The following is an 18,187-nucleotide window of genomic DNA, read 5'->3' as shown; positions in this document are numbered from 1 at the left end:
AGGGATATCTAGTAAGCATTTTATACACAGGTCTAGAGCCCTTAAAACAGGTCTGGGTGGAAGCTAACAATAATAAGAATCATCCTGGAGAGAGGAACCAAAACCATAGCAATGAGCCCCACCTGTGTGTGGATGGAGCACAGGAAAGGCATTCCAACAGTCAAGGGATGGGGAGAGGGAGTGGAGCCTTCCAAGGGCAAAGAAAGCAGCCGTTGTAGGAACAGAAGGTCAACTGTGAACCCATGTGGCAAAGAAGGGAAGGGTGGAAGGGGTGTTTCAGGAAAGACTTCAGCCACAGTGTTACACACTGTGAGGAGGTCAAAGACGATGAGGGGGAAAAAAAATCCACAAATAATTCTTATTCACCCCCTCCTTCCCAGAAGTTCCCCTCCTGGAGATCTCCGTGAGCACTAAAAAAAATTAATAAAGAAAGTCCCTAGAGAACAAGATTTAACAGGAATCCTGCAAATTGTATAACATACAGATGGGCCATTTGGAAAACTTCAGATTATGATTCCGACCGTATGATGCACTCGCTTGTTAAAATAACTCCTTTGATGTTACCCCCTTGTCCTTTTCATCTGCTCTGCTATTTTTCCGTCCCTTTTTAATGACAGGTCTGAGAAACTGTCCGGAAGGCTTGGAGCCTTTCTTTTGCTTGTGCCCCATGGGCTCACCCCAAGACCATGGTGACTGTCCGTCACACCTTAGGCTTCCTGCCACAGGGATCTGGGCCCCAGGCAGCTCTCCACAGACCTGGCTCCACATGCCTCAAGCCTCATTAGAGAAGGCAGAACCAAGCCCTAAATGGACCAAAGAAGAGGAACATAGCAACCTCTAGGCTATGTATTCCTTTCTTTGACACCTGACAAGGTTCAAATTTGTTCCTTAAACTTCTGATTCATGGCCAGATTCCACTGTCTTTGAGAACACAGACCTCCTTCGCCTGTGATGCCTTTAAAGAGAGACTGTTTTATGTCTTGAAATGTAATATTTATCACATTTACCGAAAAAAAAAAAAAGCAGAGTTTATAAAATCTTGCTGGCCGTGTCCAGGGTACGTTACAGCTATTTTGGGATGTGATCTGGTGTTTTTAGTAAGAATAGGGATGGGGGGACATTTTGCTGGTGGGAGTATTCATGTATTTGCTCCGTCTGCCTCGGACTTCGCCCAGGAAAGAATCTGGCATTTGAAAAAGATAGCATTTTATTTTTTATCAAAAAAAAAAATCCTTCTTAATAATAAAAGGCCCATTTCCAATTTTGCTTCAAGGAAGACTGGAGCTAAGTTTGAGATAAAATTATGGTGAGAAGTTGGGATGTGGGGTGGCATGTTTCGGGGGCCCCATGCGATCTGGATGCAAAGTCTATCTTGCACAGACACATGTGGGAAAGGCGGGGTGTGTGGGGCAGCAGCAGGGGAGAATGGAAACCCCTGTCAGGGGACTCGGGTAATAAATAGCACAAGATCCGATTCTGCCACGCCGCCCGCCGTGTCTGAAGGCATCTCAGATGGAGCTGCCGATGAGCATTGTTCTGGGGCCTGTAATGTTTAAAACCATCCAGTGCCTCTCTGGAAAGCATCTGTCACAACTGTGTCAGGCCCCAGGAGCCTGGGGATGCTGAGTGGGGTAGTCCAAGGCCAGATCACGCAACTCAGTTTTATTTATTATCATGTCCTCAATTAGTCGCAGAGCTGTCTTTAAAGAGCCCACTGCCCCCAGTTTCACTGCCTCCCTTGGAAGCACTGTGTTCCTTTCATCCACAGGGCCTCTGAATCCAGGCCTGGCCAAGGTGGGACTGCCACTGCCTGGGGGGAGGTGCTTGGACGAGCCGGGCTGCCGCACAGCCCTGAGGATTTCGGGGTAGATCTGGCACCTGCCAGATTTAAGGGGTAGCAAAGCGGGGTCTGAGCGAGCTGGCGAGGCTTATCCAGGTCCCAAAGGGCAGCTGTACAGTATCCATGGACATGCCCCGCATCTGTGCCAGCCTTGTGGAAGCCTGCGGGATTAGCAGGGATGCTATTGGTCTGAAGCAATGTTTCCCGAGCAACAGACACATTGCACCGGCAGTCCATTGGACACCTTTGGAGGTCTCTACACTTGGCCTTCATCTCTTTAGAGCATCTGGGAGAATTCCTTCCTTCCCTGCTCTCGTTCAGCCCCTCTGATGGCGGTCAAGGAGAAAACCCCAGTCTGCTGCTGGCATGCCTTTAACAACTCCCCAGTGCCTGTCCAGCTTCCTTTATAACAGAGAGAATGCAGATCTTAGGCTGATGTCATTGGTTGTTTAATAGTGTTTACTTTTATCGTATTTCTTTCTACTGTGAGTTGCTATTCATGATAGCTGGCAGTGTTCATTTTCCATTTTCAGAAATGTTATGAATTTAAATAAAAAGTGAGTTGGTTTAGAGGAAATGAATAGGCAAATAGCTGTTTAGGTAGATAGGGAGAAAAAAAACTTTAAGAGTTAGCTTACAAATCACTGAAGATTGGGTAAGAATGTTCTATAAGAAACCTACTGGACGGTAAGATTCTCAAGGGCATCAAAATTGTGGTTGTGGTACTTTTTGCAAGACACACACACAGAATCTAATAAGAATGTTTCACCCTCAGGGAGAGAGATAAATTATAGCTGACTGGCTACTGATAATAGTCAATTAGATAGTCTTTAATATTTCAAAATTTTCTTTGGAAGAATCTTAAAAAATCACTTTCAGAAGTAGATGATAAACACCTTTTTTTTCAATTACTTGTTTATTTCAGAGAGTCTTTCACTCGCCACTAGCATTTCTCAGTTCTTTTTTATTATGATTATGTTATGTTAATCACCATACATTACCTCATTAATTTTTGATGCAGTGTTCCATGATTCACTATTTGCGCATAACACCCAGTGCTCCATGCAGAACATGCCCTCCTTAATACCCATCACCAGGCTAACCCATCCTCCCACCCCCCTCCCCTCTAGAATGCCCAGTTTGTTTTTCAGACTCCATAGTCTCTCATGGTTCATCTCCCCCTCCGATTTCCCCCCCTTCATTCTTCCCCTCCTGCTATCTTCTTCTTTTTTTTTTAACATATAATGTATTATTTGTTTCAGAGGCACAGATCTATGATTCAAGATAAACATCTTCTAACTGTATAATTTTATATCTTTTATCCCGTGTTCTCAACTAGTATAATCACCTACCTAACTCCTCAGACTTGCTTCTGTTTTTAAAAATCAAATCTGGCCTCTAAGACTAATATTTATCTCTTCTGGGGAAAGAAACTGAAGGTACATGAGCCAAAAGCCATTAAGCCCTGAACAGAAGAGAAAAATAGTGCTCCTGAATTGGTCTTCTCAATCTCATTCTCGGACTTGCAGCACTCACAACGCATCACTTACAAATGTAAAGGTAATGATGCTCAGTACATCTAGGCTGCCTGGAACCCCGAAGAATGGTCCCTCCTTTCTTGGACTCCATATTTTCTATTTTCTAGACAGCTGGGCATTCATCCCACCTTTATTTTTACATAAGCCATGTTGCATGAAAATCTTTTTAGAATAACTGTAACAAGGTCATACAGTGAGTACATTATAATGCCTCAATTTAAACCCAGATCTGTTGGACAATCTCTGTCCTACTGAGATGTGCTACCTCCACCACAGAATTCAAGACCACTGAGTCTAAGTTTTATAATTTATACCTCTCCTTCCTCACTGTCAGGTTCAACTGTCATTTCTCTTTTGACTATGAAAGACTCCTTCTGTTTTCTTGCTTATGTCATGTTTCTCAACAGTGTCACACATAAGGATATCACCAGGTGCTTGAACTCTGGATTGGGTGGGGTCTAATTTCTAGAGAGTGGGCTCTCAGTAGGGAGTGGAAAATCCAATAATCACTATCATAGTGATTTCATGTGGCCAAACTCAGAATACAACCTGTAGAATTACAAAGAACTTTGGAGATAAAAGACACTGGGGCTTGGTAGAAGAATTTTTGCTCTACATCCTCAGGGATTAACTACATATTCATTATTATAATTAACTACATATCTTATATAGTTAATATATTATATATATATATGAAATTAACTACATAATTACATTGTATGTTTCCTCTAGCAGACTAGAAACTGAAATGAGGAACAATCTTTTGAAACAGAAGTGACCTGTATTTGGAACCAGGAGTGTCCAGTTTCACTGAATAGAGGAGAAGGTCACTGAATGTCAGAGCTGAAATGAGAACACCTCAGAGATGATTCTTATGCCATCATTTTCATCAAGAGAGGAGGACAGCAAGACTTAAAGAAGTGACTTGCCCATAGCTTTATGAGTCCCTGTGCAATTGCCATCAATTAAAGTGTGGCATATTAAACACGCATCAAGCATAAACAAGAAAATTTAGCCTTCAAGGCAAATAGCCATGTGTTAATTCATCTGTTATGGAGCCGATGGAGTTGATGGGTGGGGGGACATGCCAATACATTATCCAAACATATGCCTGAGCTCTTGTCTCTCTTATCCTCTATAAAACTCCTCTGGGTCCAGAGTGAATGGACTAAGTGGTAGAGCAGATGTCCAGGGATGAATAAACCTCATGCCTGCAAGCTGTGTACAATTCCATCCAGAGCAGAATAACGACACACTGGAAGGACAGGTGTCTTCCCCAGATGTCTGAAGGAGAATGGAGACTTTCCTTTGTAGCAGGAGTGGATGGGCTGGTCATGTAGCTTCAAAGGAGCCAGATGGGGCTTTGGTACATCTTTTCTTGGTCTGTATATTTTCTGGATGTTTATCCATAACAAATGTGGTCTCTCTCTGAGATGGTAAGCTCCTAGAGAACGGTGGCCATGTGTTTCACCAGCTTCGCTCGACTATCACTGAATGACTTTCGATCAGAAAGCTGGGAACAGGGCACACTTTCAGAGGGCGGAGTTTCTCAAAAGTGATCTCCTGACTGATGACTAGAGGCTGGCTTAAGCAGGGAGGTGCAACAGGATGGCCAGACACAACATTCTTACCCATCCTCCTCCTATAAAGGCACATACTCAAGGGCTACCCGCGACTGTCTCGGAGTGAGGGCAGAAAAACACCCAAAGCATTGAGCCTAAGGAATGGTACGTGAGCACCAAAAAGCAATAGAAACGCAAGATGGAGGAGGGGGGTTACATTTTTCTTTGACCTGAAGGTAGATTTTCATTATTGAGTTTTCATTTCTTTTAGATCCAGTGCCTATGAGTCACCTATCTCCATGCAACACCTAACTGAAAGAGGTCCTTCTATGAAATTTTGTATCAAACCATGTCGGAGGGAATAGAAGATCCAAGTGAAGATCCAGTCTGAGCTTTACCAGCTCTGCATCCTTCCCCTCCTAAGATCACATATCCCACAGCTTCTTAGAGATTGCTCTAAATTATTACACAGTATTTCAAACTTTCGTATTCATTTATATCCACCATAATGAGAGTCCTTTTTTACTAACTCAGTGGGAGGACAGTGAGCATTAAACATACTTTACACTTTCAGGTCCGAGCTACCTGACTCCTAGTTCTGCCACTTAGTCCTTAGGTTACTGAAGCAAGTGCTTATTAATCTTTCTAAGCTTCAAATCTCCCAAATCAGATCGGCAAACAAGGCTTGTGGGAGGGGCCCTGCCTCATGGGGAAAATTATTGTCAAGTGGACAGAGGAGTAAATAACCAGGCTCTCTGAGAAGAGGAGGCCGGAAACACCCTGCTGGAAGTCTGGCCCTGCTGGGCTAGGCCCTGGTGGCAAGCAGAGAGGGAAGAGGAGTTCATTACATACGGGACTCCAATCTCAAAGATGTTGTTCTGGATCAGCTGCTTCCCCAACATGATGATGCTAAGCTGAATGCAGAGCTCCATGAGGCAGCCCCCTGGAGCACACTGCCCGGAAAAGAAGATAACGGAAGATGTGGTTAGACCAAGTGGAGCTCAGAGAAGCAAGGGCAAGAAGTGAGGCACGCTGCAAGGGGGGACGGCCGGGGCTAGGGGTGCACGGGCACACCACCAGCCGGACTGTACTTGCCTCTTCCATGCGGTAACCATCGAACACGTAAACATAGCTTCCAGGTCTGCCCACGAACCTGAAATCCAGAAGTGTGGGAGAGTTAGGGAAGGGGAAGGCAGGGCTGCTAGAAGGCCTGCCTTCTGAGTGGAAGAGGCACCGCCCAACAGCCTCCTGGAAAGAACTGGCCAGGGCAGGGGCCAACTCACCCAGGGGCAGGCGTGGACACTGCGTTATTGGCTAGCTGTCACCTGACCATCGAGGGTTCACCTCTTAACCCGAGTTCCAGGGGACAGGGGCTGAGGCTGGGTCTGGTGTGCGCCTGGGAAGGTCCTGTGTATGGGCACCTGTGACAATTTCTGAGCCTCAATGCCACGAGGTTTGGATTATCCCTAAATGTACTATCTGTGCACCTTCCTCTCTCAACCAATGTTAAGAATTGAGTTCTGATCGAGGCTCCTCGGTGGGAGATTCTGATTTCCCAGGAAATGGTCCTACCCATCTATTTAAGGCTCAGCTCAAATCTTTCCTTCTCTGTGAAGTCTTCTGTCTCTGTTCACAATTAAGTATTTCCCGGGCACTTTCTTTATACTTCTATGATAGCAACTCATTGCGTGTGCTGTAGATAAGACCATCTCTTTCAATAGACCACAAATTTATCTAAGGGTCGGGACCCTATTTTTTGGCCTGAAATATCTATGTAGGAAATTTGCTATTGATATTAAATCTAGAATGAAAGCACCAATGGAGTATATACCCATTAATATGGATAGTCTCTCTGCTACTATAATTTTATACGAGTCAAGGGCAGAGATCCCAGGAAGGGGGTTGTGGTTTGTGTCACAAACCTATTTATAAGAAACTATCAAATATGCACAATAATAGCTCTTGCTATGCAGGCCTGCTTGATGAGGTTTTAGTGCTAGGGAAGCTTTTCTGACAAAGTTAATGCCTACTAGGAAATCTCCTTATAGGTAGCCAACTGATCTAATTGTCAGAAGTGATTTTACAGCTAGACACATTGCATAATAAAGAATCTGACTGGCCTTTGTTGCTGGTTCTTGGAGAAGCCTCTAAATCCTTAGAACTTCCCCCTAGGATTCTCTTTGTTATTGATAGTTGGGATCTTGAGACTATACCTAAATTTATGCTAATGAGATCACTCAGGATGGGGGAGGCCATGCCACAGAAACCAACTGTGTGATTAGAGGGTTGGGCCTTTCATCCAGGTAGTAGCAGCCTGACCTCAGGGGATGGAAGGGGGGCGGAGGCTGAGCTCAGTCACATGGGGAATGCTTCAACCAATCACACCTACGTACTGCAAACTTACAAATTCTGGGCACGGAGGCTTGGATGAGCTTCCTGGTTGGTGGGACACATCAACGTGCCAGGAAACTAATGCATCCTGAGGACCTGGAAGCTTCTGTTTAGGACCCTCCTAAACCTCACCCTATGTGCCTCTCCCACTTGCTGGTTTGCATTTGTACCCCCTTTCTACAGTAAAACTGTAATTTTAAGTACAGGACATTCCTGAGTTCTATGAGTCATTCTAGAGAATTAGCAAACCTGAGCAGTTTGCGGCTGTAGCCAGTTGGTCTGAATCATGAGTGGCATAGGAACTCCAGAGCCTGCAGCTAGTGTTTGGAGGGAGGGCAATCTCGTGGAAGACTGTGCCCTTAATCTGCGAAGTCTGTGCTAGCTCGGGGTAGCTGGTGTCAGAATTGCATTGCAAGACCTATGAGCCATTCACGAAACCTGAAATTCCTTCTTATCTCATGCTCAAAGTTGGGAGGTCCAGATTATTCTAAGACTCACCCTCTGGGGCCCAGGGTCAAATCCCTATAGTTTCTCTGGTTATCAGAATCCAAAGATTCTAATCCAAAATGACATAACGCTTATGCCACCGCTTCACAAACAGTACAGTGGGGATGGAGATGGGGAATGGGACTGAGAGTGTGAACTGACAGTGGGGACAAGCTGACTAGCGGGGGACCCAGTCTTAGGGACAAGTTGCACTTCCACGTGTGAAACCATTATACTCACCTCCCCTTGAAAAAGGCCACATAGAAGATGGGTGAGTAGGCATTGACAAACTTTAGCAAGAAAGCTTTGAGTATCAGGCGTTCTTCAAAAGTCTGTTCTGTTTTGGGAACCTCTGAAAGAAAAGAGCAAAGCTGGTAAGACTGAGAGACAGATTTTCACCTCTTCAGAGTTTTAATCCTGACTACATGAACCATTGTCTCTCAGCTCTCATTCCTTCAGAGTAGAAACCAAGCGATCTGTCTCTGGCACATTAGAACTGAATTCATCCGGGAGGTCCCAAATGGATTGCCAGGTACTGTGAAGCCACAGAAGGCAAAGGGTACACAGAATCATCACCTTTCTCCCTCCACTTCCCTCCTCTTATCCACTCCAGCAGCGGTTTCATGCTGTACTCCTGTAAGGGGGATGTGAGCAAGCAGAACTTCCTCTAACCACCCTCACCTCATCAAGGGGAACGCAGCTTTTAACTGTGTGATTGCCACTTCCATAAGATTTTATTTGAACCAAAGTCCCTGATGAAAAAGACTTGTTAACCGATGAACTACAGTCAACAGGCAGCAAAGACTTGTCTTGGGTACCATGACATTTTTCCTCTTTCTCGCCTCCTTCATTTCCAGCAGGAAAGCCTGCATCTGTATGCTCTTTGGATAGACTGGGACACCTTATACTCACTCGCTCAAATGATGGAGAATCATCAGATAAGTGAAACGAACATAAGCCTAATGTCTCAAACTCGGGGGTCACAGCCCCAGCGAGTCCTGTGAGGTTCAAGGAGAGGAGTCAGCTCATAATCCCCCAAGGACCCTAAGAAACACTGGCAGAAACCTCACTGATGCCTTCAAAAGACTCGAGACCCATGGGATGTTCTGGTGGGCAACAGGGCACAGTGTTTGCTGGGGATTCACAGATCGTGACAAATGGCTCGGCAAAGATAGGAGGTTACAGGGCCACACTTCAGGGGCAGAAAGAAAGCACTAGCCTGCATCATGCGCACTGATAAATATCACCCGAAAGTGTGCTGAGCACAGGGCCAAAGTATCAGGACCATGCCAGCCAGGAGGTTGTGTCCAGATGAGGTTGATGCATGGACCCATCTGACTTGTCTGCCCACCTGACTCACACACAGCTTTAGCAGCAATCTTTGGAAAAGTGGATGCAAAACTCTGTTCCCTCTCCTGATATTCCCTTCCTTGTCCCATCCCCTATGTACAAATCCTTCACATCCTTTAGCAATCAGATCAAATGTTGCCTGTAATCTCCTTCCCAAAGCCTTCCCCAATGACTTCAGATGGTAGTAATCTCTTTTTCTTCTATAGTATTTTATATTTCTCCTTATTAATTACCTACTTCCATGCCCTCTGAAAATCACAATAGGAGGTTTCATTGGTCTTCTGTCTTAGTTGGGGTTACCTGCTATGTCAAGAAGTAAGTAGTTTATTTTGGAAGTGCTCCCAGGAAGCTTTGGTGAGGGAGTGGGGTAGTGAGACAGAGAGGAGAGGGAAGGCAGCACGCATGTGTTCTGAACAATTGAAGGCCGCAGGTGACTGGGGCTCAGTCCCCCTGGGGACCTTCTAAGAGACTCTGAAACACCCCTCATAATTACTACACTGAGGAGTGAGCAAGTGGACTCCCTCATTGGGTGAAGGGTACCGCTGGACTTGACTCCCTAGCACTTCCGCCTTGTTGTACACATGGGCTGAGCATGCTCACAACCGGAGAACGCCTGCAGGCAGGGAGCGGCGGGGACCTCCAGGGACGCCAAAGGGATATGTGTGCTGTACCGTAGTGTCTGCTCCAAGCTGCTCCACGCGTGGCATTACACCCAGGCGCACACACCTGCTAACTCGTTTCCTCCTTACCTACCTATGTGAGGGGGTAGCGCATCTCACTTTTACAAAGAAAGGCAGCTGAGGTCCAGAGGGGTGACAGCCTTGCTCTAGATCATACAGGCCATAAGTTCGGGTTACAGAAGAGTTAAGGTCTGAACCCAGATCCACCTGTCTCCAAAGATGATGTTTACTCCACCACACTGTGAAATCAGGACCTTGGACTGCTGTCTCCATCAGACCTCCTCTTTCACCTCCCCACCCTCCACCCCCAACCCACATGATATGTACCTAAGAAATATTTGTGAGCGGTCAGGTCACAGGCATTGAGCACCAGCTGCATGTTGCCAGGGTGAACGGCGACTCCACACTTCCTGCAAGGAGCTTCATTTACCAAGGTCTCTGGGAGAGCCTTTTGCAAACTGTCAGTCTTTTCAAGATTTAATCTGTGAGTGGCAAAGAATCCTACCCCCTCTCGTCATGGCCAAAGGGGATCTTAGAGAGAAAAATGCTGTATTTCCATGACCTGTTTTCCCACACAGCACAGTGAGCCCCTCATTCATTTGCAATCTTAGAACATAGTCCTGAGTATAAAAGATGATGCCCAATAGCATCAGCAGTGGCCCAAGCACGAGCAGAGACTCAAGGAGACTGTGGCAGGCAGACGTCAGCCCATGGGGACCCTTCGCCCTGGGAGTGGCCTTGAGAACCAGAAAGCTTAGAGATGCCATAGTGCTACTCTCACAGTTGCAATCCTGGCCTCAACTTCTGCCTAAGGCCTGCGGAAATGAGAGCTACTCATCCTCTAGTCATGTCCTAGCCCCCATGAACCCTAAGAAACATGGTGTCACCCCTGGGCAGCCAGCAACACTGGAAACTGGTTCATTCTCTGAGAACCCCATCATCCTCAAGCCTACTTTAGTTTGCTTATGCTTTCTAACAGTCCTGGAGGCCCTGGCAGGCCATGCTGAACCTACAGAGCACCCAGTCATGCTATTCTGGGCTCAGCTGTATGTTGAGGGGAGTGACTACTTGCTTGTTTTGCTCCAGAGATGGCTGTAGGGACAGATTTTCACATCAGACACACCTGACTTCAAATGCAGAATGTAGGTAGAGGACTGAACTTATATAGAAAGGATACCGACATCTCCCTCACAGGTTGTTGAAGACAGGATAGGATGCTTATAAAGCCCTCAGCCAAGAGCTTGGCAAGTGCTGGACCTCAATAAACGATAGCTCCTGTTGTCCTCAACAGTGTCCTCTGATGCCATCACCTCCTCCAAGCTGGCAGCCCTGCTTTCTGCAGCACAGTTGGGCCACCTGTGGCCAGGTGTTTGTGCATATCTCTAGCCCCTAAGGTTCTGGGCATTGTTTCCATGCTGATTAATGAGCGCTTTCTACCAATCAGTGGAAAGGATAGCTGGTAGGTGACCCTGCTGGCACATAGCTGGGAAGGTCTAACCAAAACAGCCCCTCTCCCCACCTCCACAGAACTCCCAGCCCACGCTTCCTGACGTCCTCTAGACAACATGGGAAATAAACATTGTCTGCTAGGGAACCTAGAGACATTTTCATAATTTTATAGGAGATGAAGCTGGAACAGTCTCCCACGATAGCCCTCAGCTGGCAGACGCTTTGTGGTTTCCTCCTTCCTGCCACGCGTAGAGGGCCACGGGCACAGCCCCATGAGCTAGGAGCCCAGCCAGTCCCACGGCGCCTTGCCCAGCAAGCACTTGGATGATGGTCTGCACTCACCACTCACAGCGAACACTGAGACTTCTTTAGTTTATGGACATAAGCAAAGCCCCACAGATATTTCACCTGTAAGGGCTTTTCCCTCCCTGCTACAAAGTCTGCCCAACCAAAAGGCCAATGTGTCCCTGTTTGACTTATGCTTCTCAAGTCTTCCCTGGGCTCAAGATCCACATCCCTCTCTTCAGTCTGACTCCTATTTTCCTTGACAAAAGGAAATAATGCTGAGGCCCAGGAAATGCCTGCCACCCATTTCTAAGGTCGCTTTCCATTTTTTTTTTTAATTTTTTTTATTCTTATGTTAATCCCCATACATTACATCATTAGTTTTAGATGAAGTGTTCCATGATTCATTGTTTGTGCATAACACCCAGTGCTCCATGCAGAATGTGCCCTCCTCAATACCCACCACCAGGCTAACCCATCCTCCCACCCCCCTCCCCTCTAGAACCCTCAGTTTGTTTTTCAGAGTCCATCGTCTCTCACGGTTCGTCCACCCCTCCGATTTCCCCCGCTTCATTCTTCCCCTCCCGCTACCTTCTTCTTCTTTTTTTTTTTTCTTAACATATATTGCATTATTTGTTTCAGAGGTACAGATCTGAGATTCAACAGTCTTGCACAATTCACAGGTCGCTTTCCATTTTAAGATCTCCCAACTCCGAACCACCAAGTGGCCATCAACCCTGGCTCTCCCCAGCCCGCCACCCTGGCCCCGCCACGCACAGTGTGGATGGCGTTCCCACAATGAGCACAGTCAGGTCCGCCTTCTGCTGGGCCACGGCTGACACTAGATGTATCAGACTAAGCACATTTATTGAACGAACGAATGAATGAATGACATGACATGACATGAAAATATCATTTAGAATAGTGAAAAAGTATTTATCATTTACTAAAAATTCCCTGTGGGTATGAAATCACAAGAAAGCAATAGCCGAAAGAGAGTGAAATCTCCCTCATTTCAATTTCATTTAATTAATTTAAATTTCCCTATCTTATCCATGAGATAAGAGATGGGGGTATTGGAGTTAGATGCAGGACCTAGAAGGGCTATAGCCCTTGCCATGGGAGGGGCAGAGAAGGACAGGAGGTGAGGCAGAGCCCCTGCCAAAGAAGAAAATGTGAGTGATGGGGGAGGGGTGGAGCCGCCCAGCAGAAATGTTCCTTAACTTCCCTGTCAAAAAAAGAAGGAAGGGGGGAGGAAGGGAGGGAGGGGGAGAGGGAAAGAAGAAGGAGGGAGGGAAGGAAGGAAGGAGGGAAGGGAAAGGAAAGGGGAAGGAAGGAGAGAGGGAGGGAGGAAAGGAGGAAGGGAGGGAGGAAGGGGGAGGGAGGGAAGGAAGGAAGGAAGGGAGGGAGGGAGGGAGGGAGGGAGGAAGGAGGAAGGGAGGAAGGAGGAAGGGAGGAAGGAAGGAAAATTTTTCAGTGGGATTATGAGCCTTTGCCCAGTGTACCCGAGGCAGCCAATTCAACAGTAACAATCACTCCTTGTCTCTCATTTTAAAATATTTGGGAGATAAGAAAATTAAAACTTGTGTCACCCAAAAATGAGTAATCAGGTCTAAGGAGCTGAAAATTTGGTAAACTTGTCTTGTAAATGTGGCTAGAAGGGGATTAAGGACGAGGTACAAAGAGGCACGTGTCTTTGATTTTCTTTTATAATCTCCTTTGAACTCTTTGTGCTCAGATCTCCCAATCCCTGCAGGAATTTCCTCCAAGTTCTTGGGAAAGAGAATCCAATCCTTTTGGGATTCTTTGCTCCAACTGGAAATGAGTGGCTCCCTTCCTCCATGCTGATAAATCACGGGCCTAGTTATTATTTATTAGTTTTAGTTCTAAAAACAGCCTTTGTCTGTGCTCTTAGGGCCATGAGCCACCATAAATAATGGGCACTTCCAGTAAACAATCCAAATCCACTTGATAGGCCACTAAATCAGCTGGATGCCCCCACCTCAGAGAAGCTCTGCAGCCCCGTTCTGGGCTTTGCTGAGCCTTCCAGGGAACACCCCCCCAGCATCCCAGGGACGCAGATAACTGGGGATGGGGGTGGGGGTTATCAAAGCCCGGAAGCTCCAGCTGGACTACTGGATCTGTCTCAGCAGCCAGCACAAGGAGCCTCATCCGTCTACCACAGAGACTACACGACTCAAGAAATAGAACAAGATTTCCCAGGGTCCACTTGGGATGGGGATGATGTCTTCAGGCCAAGCATAATCCGCAGTTCAGGCCACTGGCAGGATGCCCTCGTAAGACACAGACCTCTGGAGTGGGCCTAAACCCAGGAGAAAATGGCCCAGAGCCTCGGGCTTCATAAAACTCCAAACACAGTGCCTTTAGATTGTGATCGCTACAGGGGTGTACAGGAGGGGAGTCAATGTGAAGAGCGTGTGAGTAGGTAGAAGGCAACCCCTCTCCACCCTTATTCACTCCTGAAATCCCGTGTCCCCCAGAAAGTCACCCCGTGTTGATTAGAGGCCTTCTGAGGGTTTCGCCAGTAGGTCAGGAGGACCTACTGAAGCAGATTTCCAACAGAGGGCAGACTCTATCCAGGACCAGAAGGGCAACTGGATAGAATTCCTGGGCCGAGCCACTACATAGCCCCCTTTTCTCTTAAGTGTTAAACCTCTGGAGCATTGTGTCATGACAAAATATGAGTACAAATGACCCAGCTGTAAACTGCCTTGGAAAATAATTAGTATGAAAGCCCAAGTTAGTCCCAGGGGGCCAGCTCAGAATTCAAAGTCCCCAGAGCTCCATCTTAATCATATGGAAACAGCATGGCCCGCAAGAGGATGCCAGCTGCAGGATCTGAATTTTCGAGGAGCAGCTCAGCATCACTGGAGCCCCCAAGAGCCCAGCCGGCGCAGATATAGCAATGGCGACAAAACGAGATGAGGAGATGTCCAAGCGTGTATTTCAACTAGTACCAGCCCTGGCCTGAACCTCTGGGACTCAGTCAGAAGGCAAAGATGCCTGCTTCTCTCTCAGGGCAGATCAAGCTTTTGCAAACAGCAATGTATTCTGACAGCCCTACCATCTGGCCTTCCCTCTATTTGTGTGTGTGTGTGTGTGTGTGTGTGTGTGTTTGTGGGGGCGGGGGTAGGTGTGTCTCAGCCTCTGTGTGTGTTGATGTTGTTGCCTTGTTTGTGCCATTGAGAGGAAGGGAACCCATAGGAAAAGCCAGCCAGCTGGGTAATTTAGCAGCCCGCCCATTGCCTAAGGGAGCGGAGAGCTCCAGAACTGGAGATTAAGGATGGGCGTTCCTGAGATACTCCTGCAGCCCAGAGAGTGTCTTCCTGCAAGGGATCCCCCTCTTAGAGTCAGGAAGATGACTCGGGATCCCAGACAAACGGACGGGAGACCTACTGTGCTGTCTGGCAGCCTCGCCCAAGGTGACAGCACCCCAGGGCGCCTCATTTTAAGAAAGAAGGAGACTAAGTAGGCAGGGAGCACCTGGGAAGGGGGAGAGAAAGAGAGAGAGAGAGGAGAGATTGATGGACCCCGCTATGGGCCACTGTGTGCCAGGCACCGTCCAGGCACTCAACATGGATTCCGCATCTGACTGTTGCAGCTGCACTGTGAGGACTGTCTCCCCACGGCACTGAGAGCAGTAGGGAGAGAACAGACAGGTAGGTAGGTAGGTGAGCCCAGTTTGCAACCAGACACTCCTGTGACACCAGTGCATCATCTCACAAGCACACTGGTCTGGAAACCAAGCCCACTGAGTGGGAAGGGAGTCATGCCACCTTAGCCCATCTCCTCACCTTTTCCCAGGGAAGGCAGCGCAGAGGGAATGGTTTATCTTTTTCATCCTTTTTTTTTTTGTTCAACAAATGTTTCTCAAGGGGCTATTATGTGCCAGGCGCTGGGCACTGGGAATAGAGGGGTGGCCAAACCAATACGCCCCCGCCCCGTGGACTGAGAGTCTAGAAGAGGGGCGCAGACAAATGTACCATTCTGGAGAGCAATGAGGATAAAAGGCAGGGGGAGAGGGGAAGAAAAGGGGGCAGGAAGACAGTTTAGTCAGAGTGGTTGAGAAAGGCCTCTGGGGAGCTGACCTCTCAGCTGAGGCCCCATGGATCCTGCAGGGGTGGCAGCCTCAGGGAAGGGCTGCGGATGGGAGAGATCTACGGATGTCCAGGGAACGGAAAGGCCCAAGGGACTGGAGCATTCTGAGCAAGGAGAGAGCATTTAGTAGGCAGTAAAGCTGGAGGGGAAGGCAGGGGCGGGTCAGTGGGCCTCCACAGGCCACAGGAAGGACTTCAGATCTCACTGGAAGCACAATGGGAAATCGCCTTGGGGTTCTACAGAGGGAAGGGATAGAGCAAGATTAGATTTTAAAGGGATCACAGAAAATGAGCTTTGGATGTGTGTGTGTGTGTGTGTGTGTGTGTGTTTAGTGGGGGGGGACAGTCGTAGAAGCAGAGAGACCAATGAGGAAGTTACAGTGGTCCAGGCAAGAGATGACCAATATTAGGATGGAACCTGTGAACAGTGGTCAGATCTGGGGTATGTCTGAAGGTGGAATGGGCCATACTTAACAGACTGGAAATCTAGGTGTGGAAGAAAAAAAAAAAGAGAAAGAGAGGTAGGTCCAGGAAGACACTCGGGTTTGGGTACGAGCATTTGAGTGGTTGGTGGTTCCAGTTACTGAGACAGAAAATAAATGCGTGAGAGGTAACAGGTTTGGAGGAAAAAATTAAAAGCTCAAAGTTGGACACACGGAGTCCTTGGACCTCCTTGCTTTTGTCCCCCCGGGGTCATGCCCCCAGCGGGAAGGAGCTTTGCACCAACTGCAAACCATCCTTCAAAGCACCCAGCCAGCTTCCAGCTTCGAGGAACCAGAGCCTCAAGCAAGTCGCGGCCTCAGGCGGACGGTGCACCAGGTGATATCCCAAGTGCTTCCTGCTTCTGGTCTTCTGTGTCCCGCGACACAAGTCACAAGGCTGTAACAGAAGAACAGACGAAGACCTTGGGCTTTTCGGTCCCAGTGTTCCTAGACAAGTGATTTCCTTTGCCAAGCCTCACTGTCCCAATTCCTAAGATGGGACCTTCCTTAAACATCTCTTGTAAAGACTGAGGGAAACCAAGTATGGGGAGCACCAAGCAGAGAGTAAGGGCTCAGATGTCTGCTTTGACTAGTGTAACAAAGCACTGTAGCAGGCATTTAACCTGGGTGTTAGTGAAAATCCTTAGTGAGAGAGATGCCAGCAAGTGACCTAAAAATCTCTGACAGAGTCCTCTTAGAAGGTTGGGGTGGGCATCACTTGGGTTAGTGAGGGTCCCTGGAGTCGCTGAGGGTAACCTCTCTCTGAGGGAGATGAAAAGGGGTAGCATCAGACCTACTGTGTTGTGCAAGTTTAAGAGGACAGCTGTAGGCTCCTTAGGTGGATTTCTAGGGCGAGAAGGGAGGGCATCCTGGAGATGGGGGTGGAGGTACATACGAGTCCCTGAAAGCAGGGGACCCTGACAGCTACAGCCCCCCCCCACTGAGCTTACTCTGGAGGGGAGGATCATCCTCCCTGAGGAGCAATGGGCTGCCTGGGACCTGCAGTACGGAGCGACCCTCTCAGCGAGGGCCCAGCTTCTTCTGTCAGATGGGACAGGGCAGGCGTCCAGCAACAATGGTGTGCAGCAGTGAGACCCGAAAGAGTGAAGGGCCGGACATACTGCAGGTGTTTCCCTGTTTAAACAAGGATGTTGGCCTGACCACCTCTAACTAGTCAAGATCCCAGCAGGAAACAGAATTCACCTCAGATGGTTCAAAGGACGTGCATCTAATGAAGCTTCTCTTAGAGCGGCGGAGGGGTGAAAAGAAGACATGGTGTCCCTGGAGCCCAAGAAGGACCGTGAGGGAGGACTCATCCCGTAGAAGCCGTGGTTAGGAAAGGAGGCAGTTCTCCCAGAGATGAGGGAGAAGCAGGGGAGACCTACCCCCAACTCCCTCTCCTGCCCGCCAGGCTTCCTCCTCTCCCACGGCTTCCTGTCGGCTGGACCCAACTGGAAGTCAGAGTCGGGGACCCCCTGTGATACCACCTGCTTGGGGCTTGGGGGCACAGGACGTGGTGGAGAAGGGGGGAGAAGGGGTCTGGAGGGAAAACACGGCAAACAGACAATGCCCACCATACTCCTTTCTCTTCTTGTGGCTTAAGTCTTGAGTCAGGGTTCTGAGAAACCCCAAAGGAGAGGAATGTATTGGACTTCCTGCTAACAGGAGAGAGGAATGCTTCCGCGATTAACTGGAAACATGAAAGAGACATGTTCATAGTTACAGCTCAAGTTTGGGAAGGAGTTCTTGCCAGTTGTATTAAACTATTATAAGTAGCACGTTCGTAATCATGGTTTCCTGTAACTGGAATGAATTGTGCCATGAACTTGGGCTATAACCATGATCAGGTCTCTCTTATTATTAGCAGCAGCCTCCCATGGTCCTGGTCCCTCCCAGACAACATTCACAAGACTTCACGCCACCCCCAGACAATGGCAGGATCCCCTCATGCCACACCCTTCCCCTGGCCACACTGACAGGCCGGCAGGAGGCTCTTCCCCCTCCCC

The 18,187-nt window shown here is 48.0% G+C and overlaps 1 protein-coding gene across 3 annotated transcripts in view; it reads right to left on the bottom strand.

The window, feature by feature from the left end:
- The window catches only part of ANO2 (anoctamin 2), a 324,700-nt gene that overhangs the window by 42,293 nt on the left and 264,220 nt on the right, over nucleotides 1-18,187 (bottom strand). For all 3 annotated transcript variants that reach the window (XM_021690626.1, XM_044915480.1, XM_021690625.1), the window contains 3 exons: nucleotides 8,058-8,169; nucleotides 6,036-6,093; nucleotides 5,793-5,893 (listed from right to left, as the gene is read on the bottom strand). In XM_021690626.1, coding sequence (XP_021546301.1) covers nucleotides 5,793-5,893; nucleotides 6,036-6,093; nucleotides 8,058-8,169 — 271 coding nt within the window. The remainder of the gene's footprint in view (nucleotides 1-5,792; nucleotides 5,894-6,035; nucleotides 6,094-8,057; nucleotides 8,170-18,187) is intronic.

This window comes from Neomonachus schauinslandi, chromosome 5, assembly GCF_002201575.2.
Source record: "Neomonachus schauinslandi chromosome 5, ASM220157v2, whole genome shotgun sequence".
Classification (NCBI taxonomy): Eukaryota; Metazoa; Chordata; class Mammalia; order Carnivora; family Phocidae; genus Neomonachus; species Neomonachus schauinslandi.
The sequence above is the reverse complement of the archived record's forward strand: the minus strand, read 5'-3'. Positions and strand labels throughout refer to the sequence as shown.